This window comes from Cavia porcellus, unplaced genomic scaffold (assembly GCF_034190915.1).
Source record: "Cavia porcellus strain 051 isolate PalLab524CR breed Dunkin Hartley unplaced genomic scaffold, mCavPor4.1 scaffold_20, whole genome shotgun sequence".
NCBI lineage: Eukaryota > Metazoa > Chordata > Mammalia > Rodentia > Caviidae > Cavia > Cavia porcellus.
Window position 1 is genome coordinate 36,375,119 of NW_026947503.1, and position 12,261 is coordinate 36,387,379.

At 41.2% G+C, this 12,261-nt stretch overlaps 1 protein-coding gene across 4 annotated transcripts in view; it reads left to right on the forward strand.

Moving 5' to 3' along the window:
* Window positions 1–4,495: 4,495 nt before the first annotated feature.
* Window positions 4,496–12,261, forward strand: part of St8sia5 (ST8 alpha-N-acetyl-neuraminide alpha-2,8-sialyltransferase 5) — a 69,701-nt gene continuing 61,935 nt past the window's right edge. For 2 of the 4 annotated variants that reach the window (XM_003474062.5, XM_005005539.4), the window contains exon 1: window positions 4,498–4,926. In XM_003474062.5, the coding sequence (XP_003474110.1) occupies window positions 4,796–4,926 (131 nt within the window). In that variant the 5' untranslated portion in view covers window positions 4,498–4,795. Of the gene's footprint in view, window positions 4,927–12,261 lie in introns of all 4 variants that reach the window. The other 2 variants (XM_013157179.3, XM_003474061.5) reach the window with 2 other exon arrangements.

Below are 12,261 nucleotides of genomic sequence, written 5' to 3' on the forward strand. Positions count from 1 at the left end.
GTGGTCCTAGGATAGAAGGAGGGTGCTTCTCAGGTTGGAAATGTGAAGCCCAAAAGTGACTTCAGATTCATGTTTAAGATTTATAAATGGTTTATCATAAATTATGCAGAACACAACTCTTATTTCATCAAGGAACTTAAGTTGTAGTGCTATTATATAATAATGTTATTAAAAACAAAATTGATGCAGTAAAGTTTAATGCCTGCAGTTAACCGTGCAGTGGCAGATTCCAGATCTCTGAACTACAAGGCTGTAACTGGAGCATTTCTGCTCACCTGGCAGCAAGATGCTCTTACCACAGACAAAATGTCCCAAAGCTAGCAGCAGTCAGCTTCTTGAGGCCTGACTTGCTAACATAAATGTAAAGAGGCACAAGAACAGCATGTACTTATCACAAACTCCTTGAACACATGGGTGGAATGTCACTTATGTAATCTGGCAGGTTGCACTTGTACTATATGAAATAAAAGCTGGCTTTTTTAAACCCATAGAAGCCTCTAAGTCTTTTTTTTTTTTTTTAGTCTTTCTATTTTATATTGGAGATGGTGCTCACAGCATGAATAATGCCTATCAGCTATCAGTAATTTAGCAGACTGTGCCAATGTTGACATTTATTCTTGGCTTAATTGTGTGTGAGTGTATGTTTTAAACAATAATGCAGCTGTCCCTGTTCTTGGCAATTACAATATAAAAATGGTGTTCACTGAATCTGGCATCATGATCACTTATCCATGTGTTTACTCTTTTGTTGCAAGTCCTTTTGAGTGTTTGCTGCAGTTCTATAATCAGAATATAAAATTGGCTGAAAGTGGAAACTGCCTCCATAGTGATAACTAGAGAAAGAACTTCAGACATCACATTTTACAACCTCCACTATACATGTTGTAAAAGCTAATGGTGTGTGTGTGTGTGTGTGTGTGTGTGTAATATATTCTGACTTGATCTGAAGTGAGATTTAAAATGCAATGAGGATCAAAGAGCCACTTCAGCAGAGAGACACTGGTCATTTTCAGAGTATCATGTGATTAAAATACATCTTCTACAGAGTGTTGCTGCAAAGTTCCAACTGTGCCTAACGTTACCATCAATCTTATTCCCTGCTAATTTGAGGAGAGAGAATAAGTGCCTCCCCTATGGAGAGTAAGTATCTTTGGGGCTATTACTATTCCTTAATTATTTGGGCTTTGGCTTGGTGAGCTTTTTACTATTGAGTTAGCCAATTAAAGGCAGTGTCAACTGGATTATTATTAGTCTTGGAGAGTCTGAATATCCCTCTAGAAATTTGGTTCTAAAGCTGAACATATGTTTACTGTTTGACTCAGCAATTTTACTTCCAAGTGCAGATGCCCAGTAGATAGCTACGCATGTGTTCACCAAAAACATGCACTGTGAGGTTCATGGTAGCAGCTACCTAGATGTCTGTTAACAGTGGGACGGATATGTTATGCTATAGTCATACAAGGTCATACTACACAGCTCTAAGATCAAATCACATTGATGTGCAACAAATGATTACCGATTTAGCAGCCTAAATGTTACACAATTATGAGCTGCCAGATGTATAGGTCATAAATCTGGGGCCAGTGGAGCTGGTATCTGTGGTGAGGGGTCCCAACAACTGAAATTAAGGTATGTGCAGTTGGCACTTAGGACCCTCCTAGAAGCTCGTTCAGTTTGTCAGAGGAATTCAGGGTCTTTTTTTGTGTGTGACTGGAGGACTGAGGTTCCCCATTTCCTTGCTTGCTGTCAGGCAGGAGCCCAGCTCAGCTTTGGGAGACCATCTGCATCCTTTGCCAAGGGATCTTCTCTTTAAAGCCAACAGTGATGAACTCTTTTATTTTCCCTTCTTGTGCTTCAGCTGTCTTCTACTAGGAAGATCCCATGTAATCAGGATGTGGAGAGCAATCTTCTGATTTGAACACCAACTCATTTATGCCTAATGACACTTATGAAAGCCTTGCAGAGCAGCATCTAGATTAATTTTCAGTTGATATACTGGATAACAGTATGGGTGCAGGAGACAGTAAGGAATCTGTCTCATCCTAGGGGGTCATCCTAGAAGTGTGTCCATACAACATGACATGGATGAATCTCACAACCAAACATTCAGCCAAAGAAGACAGACATCAAAGAATATGACATGATTCCAAAGAATATGACATAAGAGGATTCCATTTATAAAAAATACTAGAACAGGAAGTACAGTGTTCTTTGGCACTGGAAATCAGAACAGTTGTTATTCCTCAGTATGTAGTAACTGGAAGGGAGCACCTTTTGTTTCTTTTTGCAATAGTGGAGATTGAACCCAATCTCCACTGGACTAGCTCTTTACCATTGAACTATATCCTCAAACCTTTTTAAATATTTTCAGACAAGGTCTTGCTAAGTTATATAGGCTAGCCTCAAACTTGTAATCTTTCTGCTTTAGCTTCTCAAGTACTTGGGATTACAGGTGTGTACCACCACCCACATCAGCTTGCTTTTGTTTCTTGATCTGTGAGCTGGTCCAATGGGTGTGCTCAGTTTGTGAAAATTCAATCAGATGTACATTTATGGTTTATAGCCTTTTTCATAAATGTATTACACTGCAGTTAAAAAGGTTTTAGGATAATTTATTACTTTAAAGCAGATTTGTTTTTATAAGGAAGCATGCATCCAAAGACAACACTGAGAGTGGGACCCTGTGGGGAGTCGAGTTGCAGATAAGCAGGAATAGAAAGGAAAGAAGCATTTCTTGTCTGGAGTGAAGCCAAAAGAACCTTATGAAGTCTAAATTTGAGAGCTAGCTAGTGGAGGTAAAAATTAGCATTCTGTCAACTTGGCAGGCTACATAACTTGTCCAGTGCACAGTGATACACAGGGCCTCCTGTTCCAAACTTTGAAGGCAGCAAGAATATAGCAGTAAGCCAGTGATGGGTCAGGGTGGAGCACAACTGAACAGGCATTCCCAATGAGCAGGACTGTACTACATGCCTGTATGTGTGGGACAAAGCTGCATTTCAGACTCCAGGGACTTCTTGCCAGGTGAGCTGCTTTGGGCAGCTAGTGCTTTGGTCCATACAGCTGTCATGTAGGTTAGAGAGGCTGGGAGAAGAAAATTCACTAACATGTGTGACGACAGTGTGAGACGTCAAATGAATGCAGGAGTTATAATGATGAACCTTCCAATTGTCTGTTATTGCTTTAATTAGCTAAAGAGCCTATCTGTGACCTCCTGGATGAACACACGAACTCTTCATAAATAGTGCATGGTACACTTCTGCCTTGTGAATTAACACAAATTCCAAATTATTGGTAGAACTCTAATTTTGACAACTTACCAGTACATTCTTTGGTTTTTTCCAGTTCAAAGAAACTACAGAGTTGAAGTTACTGGCACCTGGTTACTTCCCACCAAATTTCTTTCTCTTGCTAAAATTTACATTTTGGTCAAGTTCCCAGTAGAATTCCTGGCCTTCCTCTAGAATCTACCCTCAAGTCTGGCAGGTCCTGTGAAGGGGTCCCCTGGAATCATACAGCTGGGGCTGCCCGCGGGTACAAGACTCACCGCACTAGGAGACTTCAGTGTCAGGATAGCAGGACTGTCTCCCAAGGTGTGAGGCAGGGGTGGGGGTTGCAGTGGCATTTTTCAGGGCGACTATTTCCGCAGAGACAGGGCATTCGCACTGCATTTCTGTGATTATTTTCCCTGACATACACTCTAAAGTACAGTGTGCCTCTGAACCTAGTGACTTACTAAATAAAGCTTTTGGGGACCATGGTACCTGAAGGCAGTCAGCTACAGTTCCAAGGATGAGACAAGGTCCCAGTGTCTTGGTGACAACAGAACCTTGGACAAACCGTTGCAAGCTTTACCGAGGATGGGGGTGTGGTGGGGGAACAGGGGTTGATGGGGGCCTGCTGTCCCTGAATTTCTGCCTTGCGGGAGTTGTGCGCCGGGCGCAGGCAGGCAGCCCGGCCGGCCATTAGCATGCAGGAGCTGCACGCGCTGTCCTTGACGGGCTGCCCGGTTGACCTTGCTGCGCTTTCTCCGGAGAAATCTCTAAGAGAGCGCGAGGACGCGACCGCGGCGCTGACTCAGTGTCCGGCAAGGCGCATGCAAATGTTCCTGCCCAGCAAATCCAGCTCCGCAGCCGCGGCTTTTCCTTCTTACCCTCTTTTTCATCCCAAGATTCAAATCTTGCGTTTTCCGCTCCACCCTCCCCCTCTCCACCGCCGGCTTGTGCCGTTATTTCTGACCGTCCGGGGTGTTACCCACCACCCTCCCATCCGCAGAACTAGGGCCAACCTTCGCGCTCCTTCGCTGCGGGCCGGGGTTAGACGTGGCCCACTCCAGACAAGCCCAGAGCGAGCACGGGGCGCCGGCGTTCCGGAGCCGGGCAGGAGGGGGCGGTACGCGCTCGAGCGCACGGGCGGACCCCGCCTGGCCAGCTCCCGATTGGCTGCCACCTTGGCGAGGAGGGGCCGCCCGGATGGGGCACCTGCCGTCGCCCCTCCCGGGGAAATAGGCTGCTGCCTGGCACGGGCGCTCGGAGGTAAAGATAGCGGCTAGAAGGCCTGAGGGCCGCTGGTGATTCCGTGGTCGTCCCTGTCCGGCCGCCGCCGCGGCTCCACAGACGATCCAATGCCCCCTGTACTGACTACAGCAGCCTGAAACTTTGGCCCGTGAAGTCCTCCGCTAGCGTGACCGCGCCGTGGCTCGCCTCGTTGGCCGCGCGCCCCCCGGGGCCCAGGAACCCCGCGCGTGATAGCTGGGCCGCCTCCCACCCTGCGCCCTCGGCGCCCAACCGCCAGCATGGGCTACGCAGACCCCTCCGCCAACCGGGATCTGCTGGGGAACCGAACTTTGCTCTTCATCTTCATCTGCGCCTTTGCGTTGGTGACCTTGCTGCAACAGATCCTGTATGGCAAAAACTACATCAAGAGGTAAGAAAGTCCGGGGGAGGGAATGTGCGGAGCCCACGGGCGAGTCTTCTGGGGACCGCAGCCGCAGAGTCCCCAGAGGCTAGTGGCCGTGGAATCTGCGCTTAGTCCCAAGCTCCCCGCGTCAGGTTTGGGTCCTGGAGCTACGACTGGCATGTCTGCTGTCCCCAGCAGGAGCGTGCCTGCTCATCTTCGGCTGGGGGCCCCCGACAACTTTGTTCTGCTCTGAAAAATTGAGAGCAGTTTGGAATTCTAAGAAGCTAAGCAGACGAATTTATTTAAATGCCATGAGCTGGCGGCAGGGATCCGATTTGTGTTCCCCCAAACCTGTAATTCCGAGGCTATTTGGTTGGGACCTAAAGACTCAAAATTGGGTACATTATTTGTTTTGTTTTTAAACCTGGCGGGTACTACATTTTTTTCTCTTTTTTTGGTACCAGAGATTGAACTCACGCCCTCACGCTTACCAGGCAAATGCTTATGCTGCTGAGCTAAATCCCCATCCCTGGCTACTACATTTTTGTGGAGCCCTTGAAGAGAAACATTTAGAGCAGGGGCAGGGTGTGGGTGGTAGTGGGCTGTGACGATGCATTGGTATAGTGAATTCTTAATACTCCCATTGGCTCTGGGTCTGTGAACCCACAGTCTGGTCCCTTCTGAAGAAAATGGCTCTTTCTCATCTTTAACGTAAAGATCAGAGCTGTGAAAAAGTTGGACTCCTCCCTAACCCCCGTCTATTGGCAAACTGTGAGAAGAGGAAGGGCAGCCGTAGGTTTCACTCAGAGGATCAGCACAGCCTCAGTCTCTGAAATGCAGTCTGTACTGAAATGCCAGCCACCTCCGGAGACTCTGCTGGCTTGGGGGAAACACTGCGGGTGACTGGCAGCCCTCTGCTGGGCTGGGGGACTTAGGATGTCTGTAAACCAGAGCCTTTGGTAGATAGAGCAGCCCCCACACTCTTTGGAGGAGGTGGTTCTTTGCTGCCATCTCCCCATCTGAACCATCTTCCCCCATCATTATAGGAAAGAAAATATCTCTCCAGCTGTGTAATCATCTCATTTACTTTTTGAAACATCCAAATAATAGGACACAGTTGTTCTTTATTCATCCTTTGGTGTGTATTTCAGTTGTGGGTTCTCCTAGTCTGGCCTGCCCTGGAAAGTGGGAGGCCAGAGTGGTGGTCCTGCCCACAGTTGGAAAGCTAAGCAACTGAGTTGTTTCCCCTCTTTGTAAGCCTCCCAGAGCCAGGAAAGGTGAAGCCCCTTGTCCCATACATCTGTTTCCAGGCTGTTACTGCTCTTGACCTTCCCAGAGAGACTGCTTTCTTGCTCAATGGCAGCTCATGTGCTCTGTGAGTTGTAAGTGGCTTTAAAAGACATTTTCAGAGTCTCCTGGTTTGTTGGATCTTATTGGACCTGCCTTTGTTTGTTTGTTTTTGTTTCTGTTTTTTTTTTTTTTTTGGTGTGATTGTTGTCCTGGACATGATCTTGTGCATGTCTCAGAACCAGCCCCACTGCAGCTCTTCTGGCCTATGTGGACTGCTTCTGTCTTGCTGTTTTTCCCTGTTAAGTAGTTCTGGGCTCCTACCACCTTTTTCTTTCTGAGGCTACTAGGGCTGCTGGGTCTCCAGCCTGGCCAACAGGGGAGGTATCAGTACCAGGGCAAATGCAAACTGCACCACTGCTTGCTGACTCTTTGAAGTTCTGTCTGGTCTTGGCTGGAGGGACTGGCTGCCTGGAACCAGCCGGTGTACCAGCTGCTATCCATTCTTGGAGACTCTGACCCTCCAAATTTCATTGATAACACTTTAAGGCCTAGTTTTAGAGACTCAGCTTAGTCTGACCAAGTAAGCACAATTTGTATGTACTGATTCTGGAAAACAGTCTTGGATGTAAAGAAGGAGAAGGTGATGTAGTCTTAGTGCTCAAGGGGTTGGAGTCTTTTTGGGAAACAAAATGAACATAAAAGATGAGAAGTACCTGTAAAATTGTCTGAGAAGAGAGGCATCGGGGACTGGAGGAGTTAGGGAAGACTGTCTGGAGGAAGTGGAACTTGAGTTAGTTTTGAAGGAAGGGTACCGTTTGGATGGAGGAGGACTTGTGAACATACACCACTGAAGGAAGTAGAAATAGAGGTGTAGAGTGCAGGTGTGGCACCAACCTGTCTCATCTTTCTCACACCTGCACTGCTGCACATGGCTCACTCATTGTTAGTCCATCAGGAAGGCTTCTGCCCCTTTGAATTCTCTTGTGGATGCCACATCAGTTGCATGCAAATGTTTTCTTACCTATCTTGTTTTGCAACTTAACTGTAATGAATTAATTGTATTGAATTCCAAGTGATTACTGTTGTAATCTGGAAACCTGAGTCCTGTGTTCCTCAAGCAGAGGCCACTCATAGAATACTAAGGAGCCATTGAAATGTAGATTTCTGGACCCTAGGTCTCACTCCAGAGTGTGATCTTGTAACCTTCCTCTGAAGAAGCCCCATCCATGACTGCATGAGGCTTTGCAGGGAGACCTAAACATAAGCCAAAATAGGAAACCACATCTTTTACACTAACAGAAAGAAAGAAAGAAAGAAAGAAAGAAAGAAAGACTTAATTAATCTAATGAAGGTGGTAAAATACCTTTACATTGAAAATTATAGTACTCTGAAAAAGATTAAAAAGTGGAAAGATATCTCTTGTCCTTGTGTAGGAAGAATTAGTATAGTGAAAGCAGCCATATTTCTAAAGCTGTAAGATTTAGTGCAATCCCAATCAAAATGCCCCACAGAATTAGAGAAAACCAAAAGTTTATTTGGAATCAGAAGAGACCTGAAATAACAAAAGAGCAGCAAAGGCAAGACAGGGAGACATCACAATCCCTGACTTGAAATTATATTACAGAACTACTGTGATGAAAACAGCATGGTCCTGCCCCCTCCCAAAAAAAGGAAAGAATCAATAGAACAGATTAGAAGATGGAGAAACAACTCCAAACATACTTAGCCACTTTATCTTTGATAAAGAGGCAAATGGTACTGGAAAATTGGCTTTCCAAATGTCAAACATTAAAAAATAGACTCATATCTCTTACCATGCACTAAGTGAAAACTGAAATGGAATAAAGGTGTAAATACTAAAAACAGAAACACTAAATCTGCTAGAAGGTAGAATAGGTAGAACTCTTGTAGACATAAAACCCTGATCCCACAGGAATTATCACAAAGAATCCACAACTGGAATATCACCATATTTAAAACTTTTGCACAGCAAACGAAACAGCCAACAGAGTGAAGAGACAACCCACAGAGTGAGAAAAAAATTTTGCTTCATCTGTTCCTTAGACGAAGGACTAATATCTAGAATATATAAAGAACTAAAAAACAAAACCAGACCTCCCAAATTTAAAGACTTAATCCAAAAATGAGCATCTGAAATGAATAGACACTTCTCAGATAAAGAAACAGAAACAGCAGATACATACATTAAAAAATGTTCGACATCACTGATTGTTCAAGAGATGCAAATTAAAACAACATTGGAATTCTATATTATTCCAGAAAGCATGGCTATTATCAAGAAATCAACCAATAACAAATGCTATACGAGGGTGTGGAGGAAAAGGAACCCTTCTCCGCTGTTGGTGGGAGTATAGACTGGTGCAACCACCTTGGAAATCAGTGTGGAGATTCCTTAAAAAACTAAAATTAGAGGTTCCATTTGACCTAGCTATTGTACTTTTTGGTATCTTCACAAAAGAATTAAAAGTACCATACCACAGTGATATATGCACTCCCATGTTTGTAACAGCCTACTTTATAGTAGCTAAATCTTGGAAACAGCCCAAATGCCCATCAACTGATGAATGAATAAAGAAGATGTAGTTTTTGTATATAATGAGGTACTACTCAGCTATAAAGAAGGATAAACGAGACATTTCTAGGTAAATGGATGCGCTTTTAGACTAGACTGTCTTTATTCCACTTAGAATAAATTGGACACAAATGTTTAATATTGCCTTGCTTCTCTGATATGAGAAACAAAATGTGTAAATAAGGACAAAAATATAGATATTGTAAAATAGAAAATGTTCAAATGTGAAGACAAAAAAGGGAAGGGGGGAAAGGAAAGAAGAGAAAAGAAAAATAAAAGGAAAAAATGAAAACAATTTTTATAAATAAAGAGGCAAAGAGAGGTCAAAGTAACAGGAGAGGAATAGGAAAAAAGGGGAATCAAGCTATATCATGTATAGGTACAGATTCCCTATATGAATTGATCATTCTATCTAAATTATACCCATAAAATTAATTTTTTAAAAAATGAGGAAAAATGGTAAATATTTGGGGAATAACATACAGTTGTGTGAAATAATGTTTGGTCTTATTATGAAAAATCTCTAATATTTTTTGTTCTACTTCATTAAAATGTTTCAATTTCTTTAAGAAAATACAATGAAAACTATTCAATCTTTAAAAAAAGAATTCCTGACACAGGTTACAAAATAGATGAACCTTGAAGACATCATACTAAGTAAAATAATTGCAGGCGTGCACCCCTGAAATTGTGTTTTCATTCTTTAAATCATGAACATTTGAGTTTTCCATTTTTGATGATTGTAAATAATGCTATTAGGCACTAGTTTTTTCATGGACATATGTTTTCCTTTCTCCTAGGTTTATATCTTTGAGTAAAGTTGCTAAGTCGTATGGCAACTCTTTATTTGCCAGTTGAGAAATTATCAGATTGTTCTCCATTCTTTTTAGCAGCCTATAAGGGTTCCAGTTTCTTCCGAGTAGCCATTTTGATCACAGCTATTCTGCTGGTTTGAAGTGTACCTCACTGAAGCTCTGATTTTGCATTTTCCTGATGACTAAAGGTGTGGAACATCTTTTTATGTACTTATTGGCCATGTGTTTCTCTACTTTGAATAGATGTTTGTTCAGATCCTTTGCCTGTTTAAAACCTAGGTTATTTGTCTGTTTCATTATTGAGTTATGAGTTCTTTATGTATTTCCAATATAAGTCCCTTATTAAATGTATGGTTTGCAAAACATTTCTCTCGTTCTGTGAGTTATGTTTTCACCTTTTTTCAGTACTGGGGATCAATCCTAGGTCCCCTTGGGTTCTAGGCAAGTACTTTATCGCTCATCTGTATCCCCAGCCCTATATTTTCTTGTTGGTATCTTTAGAGCACAAAATTTTAAGCTTTTGATAAATTATAATTCACCTAGGTTTTTTTTGTTTGCTGGTTGGTTATGCTTTAGTGATGATATTTAAGAAACCATTGCCTAACCCATGATTACAAAGATTTATACCTATGTTTTCTAATAGTTTTATAATTTTAGCTCTTATATTGAAGTATTTTAAACATTTTGAGTTAATTTTTGTATATGAATGATGAATCCTGATTGTAAAGAGAATGCCAAGAAATTCTCACCACTGGAAATATTTGCCTATTATTTTTTATTTTTTGGTAGATATCTTCTAATAGGTAAAGAAAATTTTATACTCTTATACAGTGTGTTATGTGGTTTAGTTTGAATTTCACTTTTTTTAGGGGCTTTTTCTGTATCTATCGGGTGATATTTAGTTGTGGTAAATTACATTAACAGATGTTGAACATTTAATTTTAGGGATAAAACTAGCTTATTTGTGGTATATTATTTGTTTTATGCATGGTGAGATTCTATTGACTATTAATTTTAGTTAGGATATTTCTTCAGTGATCGTGGCATGCAATTTCCTTTCCCAGCTGTCTTTGTGTGGTTTTAAAACAAATCTTGCAAAATGGGTTGTCTGCTCTCTAGAATGGTTTCTGAGATCATCTACTCTGACAGTTTGGTAGAACTTCACCTGTACAACCATTGTACTTAATTTTTTTGTGATAGAAAGACTTTTAATCCTTTTATTTAGTGATTATAAAAATATTTAGAAATTTTATTTCTTCATTCATTTTTGGTAAATTATATTTTTTTAGAGTTTAAATAAACATTCAAATGTATTGGCATCAAGTTGATAACAGTCTCTCTTACATCTCTGTTATTTCTATAGTTGTTACCCCCTTTTAGTTCCTGACACTGTTTACTTATTTCTTTTTCTGTATTTTGAAACAATATTTGTTAAATGACCAATTTTTGCTTTGTTGATTTTCTCTTGGATATTTGCTATTTTACTAATTCTTCTGCTTTGGATTTATTCTGTCATTCTAACTTCTCATGTTAGATGCTTATTTTTTTAAGTTTCATTCTTTCTGCTCTCTCACGTAAACTTTTAAGACACTAAATTTCCTCTGAAAACTTCTTTAGTTATATTCCTTCAGCTTGAGATTGATGATGATGTTAGCAACTCAAATCGTATTTTATTTGCTGTGTTCCACATACTAGTCTGATTGTTTTATTGTTAATATACTGTTATGTTTTTGTCTTTTGCAGTACTGGGGATTAAACTGAGGACCTTTGCATAGAGATGCACCACTAGCCCTTTCTATATCTATCTATCTATTTATCTATATATCTATCTTCTTTTTTTCTTTATTATTTTGAGACAAGATCATGCTAACTTGCTAAGTTGTCCAGTCTGGGTTGAAACTGTTGATCGTACTATTTTGGCTTCAAAAGTATTAGGAGTATAGGCACGTGCCACCATCACTGGTTTTACTGAACTAACAAATAATAGATATGTTGAGAATTTTATATATGAGGAAACTGAGGCCCAGTGAGATTGAGTAATTTGTTCATGGTCTATCAGAAGTATTCTCTCTCTTTCTCTTTCTCTTTCTCTACTCTGTCTCTGTCTCTCTGTCTCCTTTTTTTATGGGACAGGGTCTTTTTTATTTTAAAGAGAATAAAACCTTTATTCTTTTTAAAATAAAGAGAATAAAATAAAACAGAATAGAGGCAATCAAAACAAAACACTGAATGCAATATAGGACTTCAAAACAAGATAATAGGAAATCAACAATGGCCACTGTAATGCCTCTTGCTGCCTTCAAAGTAGCCACTTACACTATCAGGCATCATAAAACAAAACAAAACAGAATTAAATCAATATAAAAAAAGAAAGACCAGCAAGTTGAGGCCTGTTAGCTTTTTTGGCATCATCAACAGGTGGAGAAAAAGCTCCTCCTTCTTGAAGGGGAGTAACAGAGGAGAATAGAGGCCTTCTCAGTCTGACATTTTTTAATAAGTGGAAACCCTTGAGTGGATCTGTTTCCTGGTCCCTCTCCAGACCAAAATCTTACCTCTGTGCCTAAATCCCATCTTCAAAGTCTAGCATTTCTCCTGCCAGCCATAATGTATATCCTTAACATATACAGTATCTGCCCTAACTGTGCTTTTACTCATGATATTTAC